Raw genomic sequence first — 18,115 nt, 5'->3', positions numbered from 1 at the left:
TCTCTCTTTCTCTCTCTCCCACATCCTCCTCTGGTCCAGGATGCCTCATCAACCAGCTGGGATTTCAGCCATGAATATTCAACAGCAGGGAGGGCAAAAACACGAGCTAGCAGTTCCCATTTCTAAACACGAGTGTCTGGTGCAGTAGCAGGCATGAGATCAGGCTACTTATGTGGTGGCACGAAATCAAAGAGAAACTGCTCCACCGTTTGAACCAAATGTTCCAGGTGACGAGGTGGACTGGATTTATCGGCGCCAAAACAGATATCCAGCAAGTCTCAGATACGGGGTTGTGAATCTCTGAGGAAAAGTGTGGCTTTTGAATTACTAGCGAAGCGTCTAATACTAGTAATGTATCCACAGACTTTAATTTATTCTGTTGCTGAGTGCCTGTAGTTGAGTTTAGCATTCCATATATAGTGTTAAGTATGCATAAATTAATATATTTCAAAGACAACTTTTGTTTAATAGACAAAAAATGTACTTTAGTAATGTTTCTACCTCAATAAAAGTGGTTTTAGTATTAAATCTGTCATGAGGTCCACTTGTCTATCACAAACTGATTTGAATTAGGCACCGACGTACTGTAAAATAATGGTTCTTGACTGGTTTTGTTTCAGGCCGCAGATTTTAAATTGCATGTCAGATGATGATCCAACACAGACATTTAGGTAAAGGCATGTAAGTAAACATCAAGTAAAATCAATGAAGAAGGGATTTGTCCCAATTCATATACAGCACTTATGTACAATTCTATTGCATTTTGTAGAGTAAACCAGTGGTCCTCAACCTTTTTATCATCACGGACTGGTCAATGCTTGACAATTCTAATGGGGACTGCAAGGGGTGAGGGTGTAGGGTGGTTCGTAGGTTGCTAGGTGACCATTAACCGTTTTCTCAGCGGGTGACAAGCTGACAAAACATTGCTGTCACTCTAATACAAGTTTTATTCATGTAAAAAATGAATAATGTTCTGTGTTTGTCTGAGATAATTAGTCTAACGATGTAGCTAATGTGTATATTCCCTACAAGCTGAATCTGATTGGTCAATTCAATTGCAAGCAGCACACCTCCACTGGAAACAATGAACTTGTGGAAACTGTAGAAAAGGCAGCCCCTAAAAGGCCACTGTCATTTGCGATCTCCAACAGTAGATGATCTTGCACAGCCATGGTGGATTCACCTGATTTGTTGACAAATGGGTTGCGGAACCATTCCTTGTCTTTCACTGGGCCTTTCCCCATAGCAAAGAACGTTTCTTTCTTATTAATTTACCTGCTTGTGGGTTAAATTTAGTCACTCAAGTGACCGAGATGTAATTGAGAGAATACAGTCATTTTTCAAAATAAAAGACTTTCAAAAACAAAAGTCATTCAGACTTATATACTAAATAAAACGAAAATAATTAATGATTTCTTGTGCGGCCCAGTACCAGTTAAACCACGGCCCGGTACCGTTCCGCAGCCTGGCGGTTGAGGACTACTGGGGTAAACAATGAGTTTAAAAAAATGATTCAATAAATCATTTATGAGGACAGTTAAATTAGTTAATTTTGGAAATAAAACAGCATTTATTTTGAACAAATTGAACGACTGAATGATTCAACGACTCACGTTAACTTGTGTTTTTCCAGAGTGAACCAGTGTTTGAATGAATCAATTGTGTGAATGAATCACCAACTTAATCTTAAAGAGACTAGTATTTGCCCCAATTCAGAGACTTGGATCTTTTAAAGGCTGCATTCCAAGACTCAATGTGTCGTTGCAGAATGGCAAAGAATGTCCCATTTCAAAAGCTTTCAAATGTGGCCTTGAAATGTGTTCTTCATTTCCCGGGCCACATGAAGAATGAATGGATCCTTTATGCCTCAGACTATACCAAGATCCATTGTGCCAAGCGATATGTTTTTATGGGGGATTTTTGTGTGAAAATATTAAGTTACACTGGCAAATATATTTTGGACTTTAACTTACTCTTACTTAATACACATGTTTAAATTACTCTTTTTAATGGTTCAAATGTTGACATATTACTAATGTACAGTATATGAGATTATTTTTGTATTGATACATCAAAAAATATATAAATAATAAAAAATGCATAAATAAAAAATGCATTTAAATCAGCAGTTTTATGACTTTTTTCAACCTTCGACTACTATCGCAATAACATAAACTTTGTGTATCTTCCTGACTACACAAAACTGAAATGTAAACGCAAATACATCATTTACATAAATATTTTAATCGTCTTACCTGTGACAAGAAAAGTACATCGACCAGCCCCTGCTTCGTTGGTGATGTCACAAGTGTACGCGCCATAGCCCTCACGGTTGAGAGCCCTTACATGGTACTCTGTTTCATCCCGAGTATCAAACTGGCCCATTGTTAGCAGTCTGGTGCCCAACTTCCATTCATACTTTAGTACTCTTGACGGATGGGCACGCAAGACCCTGCAGCTCAGAGAGAACGGCCGGCCAAGACCCTGCCTGATCTCTGTATACACTGGCTCCACCGCAGGAGGATCTGAAAAAGAAAACACTCTTATTAGACACAGAACATACATTTTACACTGGTATCTGCTGTAAATACAACTCAGGAAGTGTTTAAAGGGTAAAATTATGCCACGTTTGACAATCTGGTGACCCTAAAACGTGTGTGAAGTTTCAGCTCAAAATATGTAACAGATCATTTATTATATCATGTCCAATGAGATTTCAGAAAAACCTAATGAAATGGCACATGGAAACATTCAGAAAATATGACTGAAGAACAGAAAGTTGTTTTTATTTTGAACATTCTTTAGACATTTACTCGTTGTCTTCTACCTTAGATGTGTCTTAAAATACTTCATGCTGTATCTTTTTTAACACAAACCTAAAGAATTTGGGGGAGAAGTCAAAATGGAGATCCAAAAAATGCAATCAGTTGATGTACTGATTATGCTGAAAAATATGTAGTCAGTTTATTAACTAATGCTTCATATTCTTGTTATACTTGCATAACTTAATCTAAATGTCTTTATAAAATCGTTTTAACTTTGTGTTGGTTTTGTACCTTTAAGACATTTCTTTATTTTGCACATGTTGGATGAAAACTAATTGTGTAGTTTTGTGGCAAGTAGCAATGTAATAATGGGATAATGTACAAGCATCCAGTAGCTGATTCTTTGAGAACAACAAGCTGGATGTACATTATCCCATAGGAAACAGAGCATTTCCAGGACATGGTACAACAACACTATACCTACCTCTGATACCTAGACTATGCTTTCTCTGCATAGAAAGTTAGATAACATTATTCAAACATTCCCACATAGTGACATGGCCATATGAGGCTAAATTTAATTCAAGTGTTTTTGTCAGGACCACTTTCACACAGAAAATGTGTGAAAGATATTTTATGGCCAGTTTTTAACTTTCCATATCTTATGAATACACAAACAGCAACATATCCAAAAGAAACCATGAAGGTGCATCATATGACCTCTTTAAAATAAAGATTCTTCCATGAAATCAACAAGTCTTTGACTGCACTGTGGCCTGTGAGTGACAGCAAATGCAAAAGTTGCTCATACTTTGCAAAAGCAGTCATTTTTGTGCTACACCAGCTTTACAGACATCACAGATGGATTTGAACATTTTATACTCACTGCCAGGCAGCAAAACAGCAGCAAAAAAGGGAAAAAATGCTGACTCACCCGCTCATAAGAGGGTGACCTGTCATGAATCAGTGATTCATGGTGTTGCGAGCCAACTTGCGCACATACACCATGATGCACACCATCAGAGAGCACTGCCCCGGGAGAGCATCATCAAACATTACATGATGTCCTCAGAAGGGCGCTGGCATCTGCACAGCGCTTGCACTTTTTCTGTCTGATTTGGAGAATCTTCCTGTTACTGTAGTCCACTGTGCTTCTATTAATGTCTGCTGAGAGTCATGTGATCGTACAGAAAGAGCTGGATGCACAGAATTCACATGCCTCATTCTGCTTTTACCCTTACATCACATCTACAGCACACCACCTCTATGTAATTGCAATTTGAACATTTTCAGTGAACCCAAAAGATCGAAGGCAAGGTTTTGAAATTGATGCATTTCATTCCATTAGATGAGAATATTTCATACAAAGTGGCCATAAATGATTCTAAAACTAACTCGTCCAATATAGCAATTCTCTTTCTCTCCCTATACTGTATAAAGTTATCGCAACATAAGTGCTTTGAAATGATTTGAAAAGTCCTGAAGTATGGAGGGTGATTATCTTCACAAAAATGTTGTGGATGAATGAAAATGTCATTCATAATGTTTGCTATGGTCCTACAATAACCTCTTCCCTACGGAATGATTTTTCCTTTTTTCTTGGAAATTTGATCATCTGTATGGTTATTGAGGATGTCTTCTGTATAGATGAATAGAACAGTATAGGCAATACAGAGATGCGGTCCAGTAATTCAGACTATTCACACTTCTCTGTGTGCTCCTCAAAGTACCCCTACATCTCAAACCCACAGTGGCAATCATTTGCAGCTTGCTCATCTCGCTCCAATTTCTCATCCTCACATAGAAGAGCGCACATTTTCCCCCTGCCTAAAAGCACTGGAGAAAGAAAAAGCACACATACAGACTTCTCAAACTTTTCAAGATTTAAAAGCTTTAGCTTAAATAGCTAAAATTCATTCAGCAGACAAACACAATTTGCCACTGCATGTATTTCTTTACATATTACAGTATCTAAGTCACATTTTTAAATCATTTGACAAGCTAATTTCAATCTAATTTAGATCGCAATAACATCAAACTAGCAAATGAGGCATGTGTGTATTTTCCCACATGCCTACATACAGCAGTTTTGTTTTTGACTATATGCTATACAGTACATACAAAGTTCACACTGTTCTATATCATTAAAGGGTCATGAAACCTTACAACACATTTATTTGAGATTTTGACATGTATTTGTGGCACCAGTGTTGAAAGTTACTTTTGATAATAATGCATTCCAATAGTGAGTTACTTCCCAAAAAAGTAACTAGTTATGTTACGTTTACTGGAAAGTAATGCGTTACGTTACTTTTGAGTTACTTTTTTCACCAGCATTGACCACGCCACACTTTGAGCTAGACTTTATTGTAAGGATGTATGAAAGAGATGGTAATGGAACAGTGGGATGAAGAGGAAGGGAAGAAAGAGGATAAACAGTGAACAGGTGGGTAGGTTAATCGGGCGTCCTACGATGATGCCCAGTGGCTCAGAGTGGGGTTATCGTCTCTGTAATATTTTGGTAGAGTGATTGGACCCCCAGATTCAACCTAGAAGGGAAGAGAGGGTTATAAGGATAGTTATTGGAAAGCAAGGAAACAGAGGGAGGGAGGGTGTGTTCGATAGAACGAGAAGAACAGTGCTAGAGTGCTGGTCTGGCTTAAATAAAGTTTGGGTAGTAAGTGATTGGTTAAGGAAGAAAAATGAGGCGTGGTTCCGCTGCCGAACTTTGTTAACAACTCCATTTCATTCCTTTCTGATTGATCTCTTTCAGAATTTGCAGGGTATTTTTCTTTTTTTTTTAAATAGATGAGATGTGCATTTAATGACACTTTGTATAACACACTGTATAGAACTTCCTGACGCTATACATGCTGTATATACAGTCTAATGAAAAGCAACATGTTTGCTACTTGTACATTTTTGTCTTATTAGTTAAATGAAATCACTGTCCATTGAGACTTTCCCCTATTCTTCCATGCATTCAGAATAATAAGAATACTTGCATCACAGAACTGTAAGACTCTGCTATATTGGTTTTTGTCTGTTCCCACAGGGAGCTCATTTTCTCACTGAGTGTGATTCACATGACTACACTCATTTTAATTTAGCAAATAATTTTTAAAACCATATTAATTCATCAAAAACATTTTTTTTAAAAGTAACCCAAATATTATTACTTATCTTTTTAAAGTAATTCATTACTTTAATCATTACTTAGAAAAGTAATATTATTACAGAACTCGCGTTACTTGTCATGCATTACCCCAACACTGTGTGGCACATTGATATTAGAAAAATTGGTTATTTTTGCAAATTCCTTCCTTCAGAAATTTCGAAGCACAGTCAAATTGGTGAATGGCCACCAGTGCACAATGACGTCATTGGGGTTTCAGTGTTTCTGCTCATTAATTCATGAAAAGGAGCAGGTTTGAACCAATCACTGCCTACTATTTTTTATTAACATACAGTAATTATTATGCATGAGAAAGTTTCAACTGACTTTTCTGTTATACCAGTGTCATAGTATCCCCACAATTACCTGTGAGATTTTCAAATCTGGAAAAGGTGAAATCTGGATTTACCATTTGGGGTGGGCTGCAAACGTGCACAGAGAACATTTTTTTAATAGAATACATCTTTAAATAAACATCAAAACATTGTGATACTGTACATATGACTTATTGTACAGACATCAAGATGTTGTTGCTTTCCCTTAAGGCACGATATACTCAACACAACATATTTGGATCATTAATAATTAAAAAGCAAAAGCAAAACATTACAAATAGTACAAACTTTTACTAATTCATTGTAATGTCAGTTAATCTTTATAATTAAGATCTAATAATTAAACCTGAAATGACAAAAACTGTGTAGAACCATAAAATGTTAAATCAATAATAAAAAAGAGCAAAATTAGGAGCATTATGTGCTTTTTTTTAGCAGTCACAGTGGAGGAGAAAAAGGTCTACGCTTTCTGAGAAGAAATAAGCAAAAGAAAGAGAGCATGCTTTATGAAATAACAAGAACACATTTTAGCAATTGTGCCATTTAGAGAAAAGCTTTCTAAAAATTGTGGTTTGTTCACTTTGTTTTCCCAGTCCAAATGACAAACATGTGAAGGCCCCTCGCTGTGAGTGGATTACATTCAGTGCAATACAATATCTCTTACAGCTGAGGTCAACAGTTCAGTATCCACAACGACTTTATTCAGGCAATGATGCGAGCCCGAACCTACCGCATTTTGTCATTCTGAATTTCACGGCTGAGTTTCCCAAACTGAACCAATTTCTGCTGACATGTTGCCAATGGATGAGGGTTTGATAGACTAGTCATGGCGGTTATCGCACACTCGCGCTGTCAGACAGGTGACGGCGAGCAACAGTGTGTATTTGCAAATCGATTTTCAGCAATATGGAGAGAACAGGAAAAGACGCTTGCTGAAATGGAATCAATTGTGTATGCAAGTGGAAAGAGAAAAAACTTACAAACGACTTGCTGAAACACTGCAACAGGAGCTCAACTGCTAATAAATGTACTGTACCCTGCACAATATGGAAGCACAATGGATGTGTACATGTTTTAATAACAGCTGTGCATCATATTGACTCGCTGCATGCTAACAAGCTGTTATTGTGTAAAGGGTTTATGTGCTTCTCAGAAAATATGGCTGTGACATGCCTGAAGTCTACATTATTTGACTCCAAACAGTTTACATTTAATCTGGTAAATGATTGAGTGAAGCAGGATATTCATTTTGATCATATATAAGGAGTTCATGTTCTGTAAATGAATTAGTTCATGAATCGTGGTGGTTGAATATTAAATAGCGTGCAAATACTTATAATTAATAAATGTAATTGTTACAATTATGCACTAAAAGTCTTTATTTGGAAACATGGTTAATATTACCAAGCAGTCTTTGTGGCCCAACTGACAACAGCAGAAAGGGAATGGCAGAAAGTCATTTCAGATTAAAAAAAAAATTAATTAAAGATTAATCAAAAAAATATTTTTTTTTTCTTCAGAATATCATTCACTGATGAATAATTAACAATAAGACAAGGAATATGCATTAGTAAAGTAAATAGGGCCAATTTTTATTTTTAATGTTCAAACAAACATGATTTGAAGAATGGACAGCTTAAATTCCGTCATGTAAAATAAGAAAATAAGACAAGGGCATGACATAAATAAACAATTATATATGCAAAAAGCTTGTTTCAAACTCCTACTTATTCTATGAACGTAAAGAGATCATGAAATGCAGTTTTATATGTTTATATGTATTTATATGTTTCAAGACAGACAGCATAGTAACATGCTGTATATGTTTAAGCTAGAGTTAGTTCCTGAGACAAAAGAACTAGCTGAAACGTAATCAATGGATACCAATACTCTGATTTTAATACAATAGTCTGATTAATCCGACTAAAGTCATAATGAAACTAAACAAAAATCGAATTAATACATGTGAAGTATTCCTATTTATTTCTATTCCTATTGTATTATTGAAGTGCAGTGCAGACATGTAAGCACCTTAATAAAACTATTACTATTTTGCAGTACTTTTTGCTACATTTTGTAATAAGATGCACACACAGCAGTTGTCAACTGACAACAAACAAATGAGAATGGCTTTAAGCCCGAGAGCACATTTTTGGTGCGAGCGGTAAATGATGACTTTGCTCTCATCCAGTACCTCTGAGTTTGTAGCGGTGGCAACTAATTTTCATGAATGAAAAGTTAGTGAATAAAATGTCGGAGGTGCTTGAGAGTTTGTTTCCACATTCACCTGTTTGCATGCACAGTCTGAGAAACTAACTTGTTTTGAACTTTTTGCAAAAAAAAAAAAAAAAAAAAAAAGATATGACCAAAATCACATATGGTGCAATGACGAACACAAACTGTTGTTGCGTTGAACGCTGAAAGAAACTACCGATGAATGGTGACGTAATGACGTTAATTAAAATATGCACTATAATACATAAAACGGGAACATGAAAGGATCATTCAACAAGCAACTCATCTAAACACCTTAACCAAATTATTGTCTTATTTAGATTAAGGCCAATTATTAGATTACTGATGTCTATGTAAACATGACTGTTTCAGCATAGAAATGGCTTACTACATCGTTATAAAGTATTTAAAGACACTATCATTACTCATATTAAGACATGCTGCTTAAGTTAGGTTTGAGAACTTACATTGCTTCTCATTAGCAAATGAGTACACATGTATTCTGATCGCAAAAATCAACTCAAATATTTCAGATCTGCGTATATACTGTATGCTTTTTTTATTGTTCTTTCAGTGGTAGTGCATGGGGCATTGACTAAAGAGGGCAAATGTGTGTGTGAGTGCAATCCCATAGAAGTGCTGATGGGAGTGAAAAGTTTTAAGAGTGGATCAAGTGACAACGTGCAAATTAAAAATACAGCAGCACATTTGCATAATGACCAACACATCCCTAAAACCAGTGTAAATAAAGTCACAAATAAACCGATGACAATCAGATGGTTAATCTGCAAACAACACAGACACAAAATAGGTTTTGGGTGTTAAATAAATATGCAAATACAGTACTAGTAAACTGACTTCAGCAAACCTTAGTTTAAGCATACCCCTTCTAATAAATTATGCATATGAAAATAACTGCATATGCAATATGATCAGCTACAAAATAACCATGTCTATGCCTTTGCATTAGGGCTGCACAAATTATCATTTCAGCATTGATATCGCAATGTGTGCATCTGCAATAGCCACATCACAGGATATACAATGTTGCTTTGAATTATAGTTGATCAGCACCACAGTTAAGAAAGCATGAGATTTGTGGAGTAACTCCAAAGTTTAACCAAAACAGAGCATTTATCATTTGCATGTGTTTTAAAGGCATTTTAAGAGAGATTGAAGCATTCAGGCACAAAAAGTACAACATTTTTAACTGTAATAAACAATAATTCTACTTAATTATTAATGCAATGAAGTATATACATTGCTATTTAACATTTTACATTATATTTGATTATTTAATTTTTGACCTGAATACTGTTTGACACTCCAGAACACATAACACTGTTTGTTTTGTTTTTCTTTGCTCTATTGTATTTATTTTTGCTTACAACTTTTTTTTCATAAATTTCTCTACAAAATGACCATAATCAGTCTAAACTCAATATTTCTTTCCAAAATAGTGTTATTAAACCATCTGGTGAAATTGCATTCTTATCGCAATACATATTGCAGAAAAAAAATATTGCAATGCCCGATTTTTTTAATATCAAGCAGCCTTACCTTGCATTGACCATTTTTACAGTGTGCCTTTAAGTAATACAGACAATAATTTATTAACACCAAAAAATTGATTTTGCCAGGCTCTGAGTGTCTTAATAGCGGCAGGTGCAGCTTTGACATTTATTGTACAGATAAAAATTTCAACAAAAATCACCAAATTGGTCAAGTTTGGAAGCTTATATTTATTTAAAGTTACCTTCTAGAAGACAAGTAATACAAGTAATGACTGTCATGACATGTCATAATAATATTTGATTACTCAAGACCAATCAAATACAAGTTTGTTTAAATACACTATGTAGGGTCCCTTGCCCACTATTGCCCACTATCACTATAAAATGAAATCTATTAAATCACAAAATGTACAATTACATTTACCTCGTTGGCAGTGGCTGTGACACGTAGATGAAAGGGAACAACAATGCATTTAGACAAAATCTTCTGTGACATGCTCCTGGTAGGGGAGTTTTTTTTTAGCAATGACTCCTATGGGTTGTATTTCTGGAAGATGAAACAGATTGGAGAACAGGTTGCTCAAAGAACAAAATACTTGGTTCTTGGTTTCGCTGATTTATGTTTAAATAAACAAAATTTAGAAAAAACAGCAGAATGTTAAGGATAAATCAAAAAACAGTCTGTTGTGAAATGTGAAGATAAAAAAAAAAGCTTTCAGTTGCTCATGCATATCATTAAATATAAACTACAGCCATGCATTTATATCGCTCAGATCTTTAGGAAGTCTTTAAAAGCGCAGTTCTTTACATCCACAGAAAGAACAAAGTATAAATTGCATGGTCTTTCTTAACATATTAATTCAATTGGATGACAGGTATGAACTGTTTAGAATAATAATAATGCATGATACAAAGTCAGAAATAAAGGTAAAAAAAGTCACTGGTACACTTTTGTACCATACAGGTGGACTACAGTACCTTCAGGGTACACTTTTATAACTTTAAGATTCATTTTTAGTACAATTAAGGTACTATGAGGTTTTTGGGCATTGATACGTACCTTTAATAACCTGTTAGGAACAAAAAACGTACCATTTGAAAAGGTACTGACCCAGAGACAGATCATGTACCTTTATTTCTGAGGCTGCTTTCACACCTGTAGACCGATTGTTTTGTTCTAAAACAGGGATTGAAATTGTTAAAATGTTTATGTTTGTTCTTGGTGTGGTTCACTTTCACACGGCAGAGTTTCTAAATGGACCAAAATAGCTAAAACAAGTCACATGCCAGTAAACCGTCAAGCGTTCTTATTTTAATTTATGCCAATGAGCAATAAGGCAACAGAAATGAAAAGCTACGCTTTAATTTTGAAGGGTGACACCCATAGGCATCATCACCAAATATAAACCAGAGGTAAGATTTTCTTATACTGTACATAGTCGTTGGCTAGAATTATCCATTATAGGCTTTACATTATAAAGAGAGTTAACAGACAAACCAAGGATGCAGTTCAGTCAATTTTCCTAACAGATAAACAGCTTTTTTTAATAGTTTAGCATGGTTTCACTTCGTATTTGCCGTGAAACGCACATTTACCAGTCGGAATGATGGCATCCCTCTCTCTTCATATAGCGGTATATATGTCTATTGCATATGCATATTGCACTGTACTATAGCCTGGTTCATTAATTCTTTGGATTGTATTGTTTTTCTATTGTTTCATAGTTCGTTTCAATCGAGCTGAGACCACCTCATTCGGGGAATCTTAAACCAACTGTTTTGGTGCGGATCTGGTTTCACATATGCCAAACGAACAATGCTAACAGGAGAAATGTGCCAGGTTCCGAAACAAAAGTCTAGGTGTGTATGCACCCTGAGAGTGTACAGGAGAATCATGGCATCACAATTATTTTCTTCATTTCAGAAAAGCACAAATATATTTCATATTTTAAACTGGGGGGTTAGTTTTGAATTCTAGAATTTGAACAACCTTTAATAAATAATAATTGTTTATATGAGTAAATATTGAGAACATTTGGTAACATGAGCTCTTTAAAACCAAATACAGAATGAAGTCAAATGATTTAGTTAGACTCACTGTCTGGCACAACAGCCTTATAAGACTTCCTGTTATTGCGTTCACTTCTGAATCGTTGTTAAGTATTTTAATTACACACAGTTGACAACACTTTAAAGTGAAGACGCTGCAATTGTTTAGCTGCACAAAACCATTTGTTTCTGACCTGTGCGGAAACTGTTGTGCAACACGCAATTACATGACATAACATAACAACAGGCTTGTGTATAGATGAGAGTGCTAAAACCTATTAATTAACAAGTCCTCAGAGAACCCTCTTAATAAATCTGCGTCCAATATTAACTAAAGCAATAATGTCGTTTTTTGTTTTATTCCGGTGAATTTCTTTAGGGACTAAAGCTGGGTTTGATGCATGAATGGTGATAGTACTTTGAATTGCACTCAGGACTTTTGCATGAGCATACTCTCTTTTTTCATAAATTAATACTATGGGGAATAAATTAGTTCTCTGCTAATTAGGCTGGCAGCCACTTTCGAATGCCATGCTAGGCGAACATCGAACATGGAACACTGGCATTGTGTCATCCGAGGAGAGGAATATTCCTCTATTCTCCAGCGCTTATCCCAGTTCCACACCACTAATCAGGATGCCAATTTTATCCCTTCATAACGAGGATTCACACTGCTCTTATATGCCACATCAGAATCCCTATTTGCATATTAGCCATCCCAGTGTTTTGTCACTTCGAATAAGTATTCATCATCCAAAAAAACTCGTGTAGCAGCTCCTCAAAGCGTACATCAGTTCTACTTAGACCTCATCCAAGTTGCAATTACTTATCGTTGAGGCCAGATGGAATCTGTGGGTTTTATTGCATTTTCTGCACTTATTTTAGCAAAATGGATTAAACATGGAAAAATTTTAAAAGTACTACACTTATTCATAGCAGTAAATGTAATCACATTAGCATAACTCTTTTAATAAATAAACATGCAGTGCTGAGCAAGCTTTTCAAAATGAGAGTAACATTACATGTTATGCAGAAATGGGAAATGTAGATTTCTACAATGAACCCAGCAAGCATTTGTTTGTTTTTAAAAGATGCCGAATAGAATGTCTAATAGATGTTTAAACATTAAACATTTTGGCTAAAACAAGGCTAAATTTGGGCTGTCAGTGAAAATCTAATACACGTATAAGAATAGGCCGAAACTAAATTAGTCATCAGATTAGAAATACAGAAATAAATGATTACACATATAAAATCTGTCTATTTGACGAATAGTTTTGGGCTATTCGTAGATGTCTATTAGATTTTCACTAAAAGCCTAAGTTTAGCCTTATTTTAGCCAAGCTGTTTATGTTTAGATGTCTATTAGACATCTATTAAACACAAAATTGTTTAATAAGAGGCTTTACACAGTATATGAAATTGTTTTAAAAAATGATCTCTTTCTTACATTAAATTGATAAAAAGTGACAATAAAGACATTGCTAAAGCTACATCAGATTTCCGTTTTCAAAAGATGCAGTTTTTTCCACTTAACCTTTATCAAAAAATCCTAAGAAAATGTGCAACAGTATTAATTAAAGCAGCTGTTTTTAACAATGATAATCATAATTGTAGTTTCTGGAGCTCAAAATCTGCCTATTAGAAGATAGAATACTGGCTGCTGGCAATCAAGCTTTGCCATCACAGGAATAAATCATATTTTTAAATATGTAAAAATAGAAATAAATTTTTTTTTAATTGTTATATTTCTGTTCTGTTGTTTAATCCGATAAATAAATAAACAAATGCAACCTTTGTTAGCATATGTATAAATACCATAAAACCCTTACCAAGCCATTTTTTAAGATTATAATTTGTCTTTTTAGGTTGAACTGCTACAATCTGATTGACTGTGGTTATATGTGTAACTGATTCAGCTGATTTATTGAAAATAACTATGTAATTCATTTTATGTAAGTCATTTTCCTTTGAAAAATATGGACAAGGAATATTCTAATGAACATATATTGTTTACACAGGTTCTTGTTCATAAAAGTTTTTAAATACAATACATTAAAGACGAATTTCAATACTTATAAACTATATAGCCTCACTATTGAAAACTATGTTGTTTTAATTCGAGCCCAAATCAATCCATATCCAAAGATAGAAAACATTTGATTATCTTAGATAAACTTATAGAAAACATGCTATTAGGAATGCACCTAATTTGGGGGGCTTTTTAATTTTTTGGCCAAAAGAGAGACAGACAAATTAAATTACCCCATCCCACCCCCAAAATGTTCTGTGCAGCACCAACAGTGTTTAGTGTGCTGGTTTTACTCTCCTTCCAGCTATAGTCAATGCGTGGATTTTTGTCACTTGCCATGAAAAGCGATGCGCTATGAAACCCATTCATTGTTGCTACACTGACCATGCAAGGAGCAAGAGCAGTAGAGCACACTGTCGACTAGCTTGCATGCAACGTTCAAAGTTCAAAATAGCTCAATATTACAGATATATTTTGTTCATTCATTAATTTTTTTTTCAGCTTAGTCCCTTATTTAACAGGGGTCGCCTGTTAAAAATTAAAAGATTTTCATTTGTCACTAAATGATCTGTTTAAGAATGAACAAAGCTTAAATCACTACCAATAACTTGAGACTATATCTGTGATACTACTGCTGAACGTTTGAATGGAAGAGCTGAAATTTACGAATGAAGCTCAGTACAATTCAGCGAGAAAAGGAGAATCCTCCCGAGAAGGTTCCTCTTTCACCATGCCGCTTTGAAAACGAAAGAGGAGAAGGTGGGTTGATACTGTCAGGATTTAACCGCAATTATCCCTTCATTAAAATATATTAGATCATTAATAATCAGTCAGCCTTGCCACATTTAGATGCAATTAAAGCTTACTTCGATCCATGGTGTTGGGAGTCCAAGGTGCACGGCAAGTCATATTCATCATGTCTGCTTAACTAACATGACGATATGAGAATCCATCATCAAAATCTAATCTCGTGGCAGAATTGGAGTTCCACCACCTTCTCTTTGATAAAAATACAGTTCCCCCCTCCCTCTTATTCCACAAATAGAAACTCCAGCAACTGCAAGGCAGGCATTTTGCACTGTGAGGCCGAAAAAACTTGTAGTGTTAAAGAAATGTCATGTCCTAATGAGAGAGGCTCAGCTGTCGGGTGAACACCGCTTCTTGGAAAATGACAATATAAGCTCAATTGATGCCTTCTCTATTTCTCTCTCCCTTTCTGTTATCGTTTTCCTCCTTTTTTTTGTCTAAGACCCCATCAAGCACATGTGAGCAACGACAAGAGTGCCAATTGACCTTTAAAGTCTGCAGCTGTTCGCCTCCTACAAAATCACATGTGATGAAGTTCTGATTCTGGTCACAGTCATTGGTTTTGTGGCAATCATTGTCCGTCTTGCATGAATCGGCATGTACTTAATTATGGATGGCTAGTTTTTTTTGCCGGTACATGCTCTGAAAATGAATTCAATTAACCCCATGACTGGCGAACGGTAGGGATGTTGTGTAGTAGGCACGGCGTCCGTGTCAACACTTGACAAGTGACAGGAGCTAATTGGGTTTAAGTGCATTCAAAATACTCCAGTTATTCTGCCATTTGGTCTGGACACTGGATTTTTTGCCTCACTTTCCAAAACTTCAGGCCTTTGTGTCCAGTTATTTTCTCTGTCCATTATAAAAATGCAGTTATTTCTGGACTGAGCATTGAATTGCGCGTAATTGCATCAGACACAGTGAAATTGTACAAAGGGACAGCCATTGCAGCACACCTTGACATAATGACAGCGGCCAGAGAAAGTTCTCTGAGTGGCACTGGAAAGGTGGTCAATGGCAATGTTTTTATTATTTTATTATGAGAGACAGATGGAAGAGAGGAGGGAAGAGAATTATTGAGAAGAACAAGATCAGGAAAAATAGAAGACAGTTAGTGTCACTTTGAGTCACGATTAAAGACAAGAATTAACTATGGAATGAATAAACATTTTTATCAAATAAAAAAATAAAATATTTTGGCTAAATATTAACGCTTCATTTATAGCTCAGAAAAACAAAATGAACATGTAAAAAAAAATAAGCAAATAAAACAAAATACGGCTGCTTAAATAATGACATGTAAGCATGTTTTTACTTTGTTTTACAAAACGTAGCTCATTGTTATTTACGACTTGCCTGCTGAATGCAAAGTTTGTTTTTTATAACTGTGATGTACACTTACAGGCCACTTTATTAGGTACATCCCTTTTTCCTATAGCACCGCCTTAAACCTTCGTGGCATAGATTCAACAAGGTACTGGAAATATTCCTCAGAGATTTTGGTCTATATTGACAGGATAGCATCACGTAGTTGCTGCAGATTTGTCAGCTGCACATCCATAATGTAAAACTCCCATTCCACCACATCCCTAAGGTGCTCTAATGGATTGAGATCTAGTAACTGTGGAGGCCATTTGAGTACAGTGAACATATTGTCATGTTCAAGAAACCAGTCTGAGTTAATTTACGCTTTATGACATGGAGCGTTATTCTGCTGGAAGTAGCCATCAGAAGATGGGTACACTGTGGTCATAAAGGGAAATACATGGTCAGCAACAATACTCAGGTTGGCTGTGGCATTGACATGATGCTCAATTGGTGCTAATGGGCCCAAAGTGTGCCAAGAAATTATTCCGCACACCCTTACACCACCAACAGCAGCCTGAACCATTGATACAAGAAAGGATGGATCCATGCTTTCATGTTGTTGACGCCAAATTCGGACCATTTAAATGTCACAGCAGAAAATGAGACTCATCAGACCAGGTAATGTTTTTCTAATCTTCCATTGTCCAATTTTGGACAATAGAATTTTATTGTCCAAGCTTGAGCAAATTGTATCCTCAGCTTTCTGTTCTTAGCTGACAGGAGTGGCACTTGGTGTCTACTGCTGCTATAGCCCATCCGCCGTGCGTTCTACTAGCTCGAACCAGTCTGGCCATTCTCCTCTGACATCAACAAGGCATTTGCGCTCACAAAACTGCCGCTCACTGGATATTTTCTCTTTTTCTGACCATTCTCTGTAAACCCAAGAGATGGTTGTGCATGAAAATCACAGTAGACCAGCAGTTTCTGAAATACTCAGGATAGCACATCTGGCACCAACAACCATGTCACGTTAAAAGTCACTTAAATGGCCTTTCTACCCTATTCTGATGCTCGTTTGAAATGCAGCAGATCGTCTTGACCATATCTACATGCCTAAATGCATTGAGGTACTGCCATGTGATTGGCTGATTAGAAATTCGCATTAATGAGCAGTTGGACATGTGTAACTAATAAAGTGGCAAGTGACTGTATATACATATATAGATAAAGACAAAATTATTATTCCTCTTTTGATTTTTTTTCTTTTTAAATAGTTCCCAAATGATGCAAGGTTTTTTTTCACGTGTTTTCTTCTAGACAATGTATTAATTGTTTTTTTTTGGCTAGAATAAAAGCAGTTTTTACATTTTAAAACCCTATTTCTACCATTTAAGGTCAATTTTATTAGCATCCTTAAGCAATATAAGTTTTTGATTGTCTATAGAACAAACCATCATTATTCAATGACTTGGCTAATTAGCCTAACTTGTTGGGTGGAGGCTGATAATGCTGTATTTCTGTATTTCACTTTATTTTTCATAATTAGAACTTGAACTATATAACCAAATATCACTATATATATATATATATACATACACTACATATACTACATACACTATAAATATATATATATATATATATATATATATATATATATATATATATATATATATATATATATATATATATATATATATATATGACATATGCAAATTATTTTCCATGCAAAGTAAATTAATCCACAACTGTAATTTAGTCTCATAATTGCAACTTCACGCACAGTAGCTTCATTTCAAAATCTAACTTCATTTCTTCTGTGCTTTGGACTTTAATCAACGGTGCCATAGAGCTGGAGAGCCAGAGTGTTTGCACAAATTATTCCATGAATGCTTACT

General features: G+C 35.4%; 1 protein-coding gene across 22 annotated transcripts in view; it reads right to left on the bottom strand.

Annotated features, from left to right (window-relative positions):
• mdga2a (MAM domain containing glycosylphosphatidylinositol anchor 2a) overlaps window positions 1-18,115 on the bottom strand; it is a 347,889-nt gene that overhangs the window by 68,171 nt on the left and 261,603 nt on the right. For all 22 annotated transcript variants that reach the window (XM_087290654.1, XM_087290660.1, XM_087290651.1 and 19 more), the window contains one exon: window positions 2,256-2,525. In XM_087290654.1, coding sequence (XP_087146780.1) covers window positions 2,256-2,525 — 270 coding nt within the window. The remainder of the gene's footprint in view (window positions 1-2,255; window positions 2,526-18,115) is intronic.

The sequence above is a fragment of the Danio rerio genome, chromosome 17, assembly GCF_052040795.2.
Source record: "Danio rerio strain M-AB ecotype USA chromosome 17, GRCz13ab, whole genome shotgun sequence".
In the NCBI taxonomy this organism is placed as follows: domain Eukaryota; kingdom Metazoa; phylum Chordata; class Actinopteri; order Cypriniformes; family Danionidae; genus Danio; species Danio rerio.
This window is presented reverse-complemented; position numbering and strand designations above follow the sequence as displayed.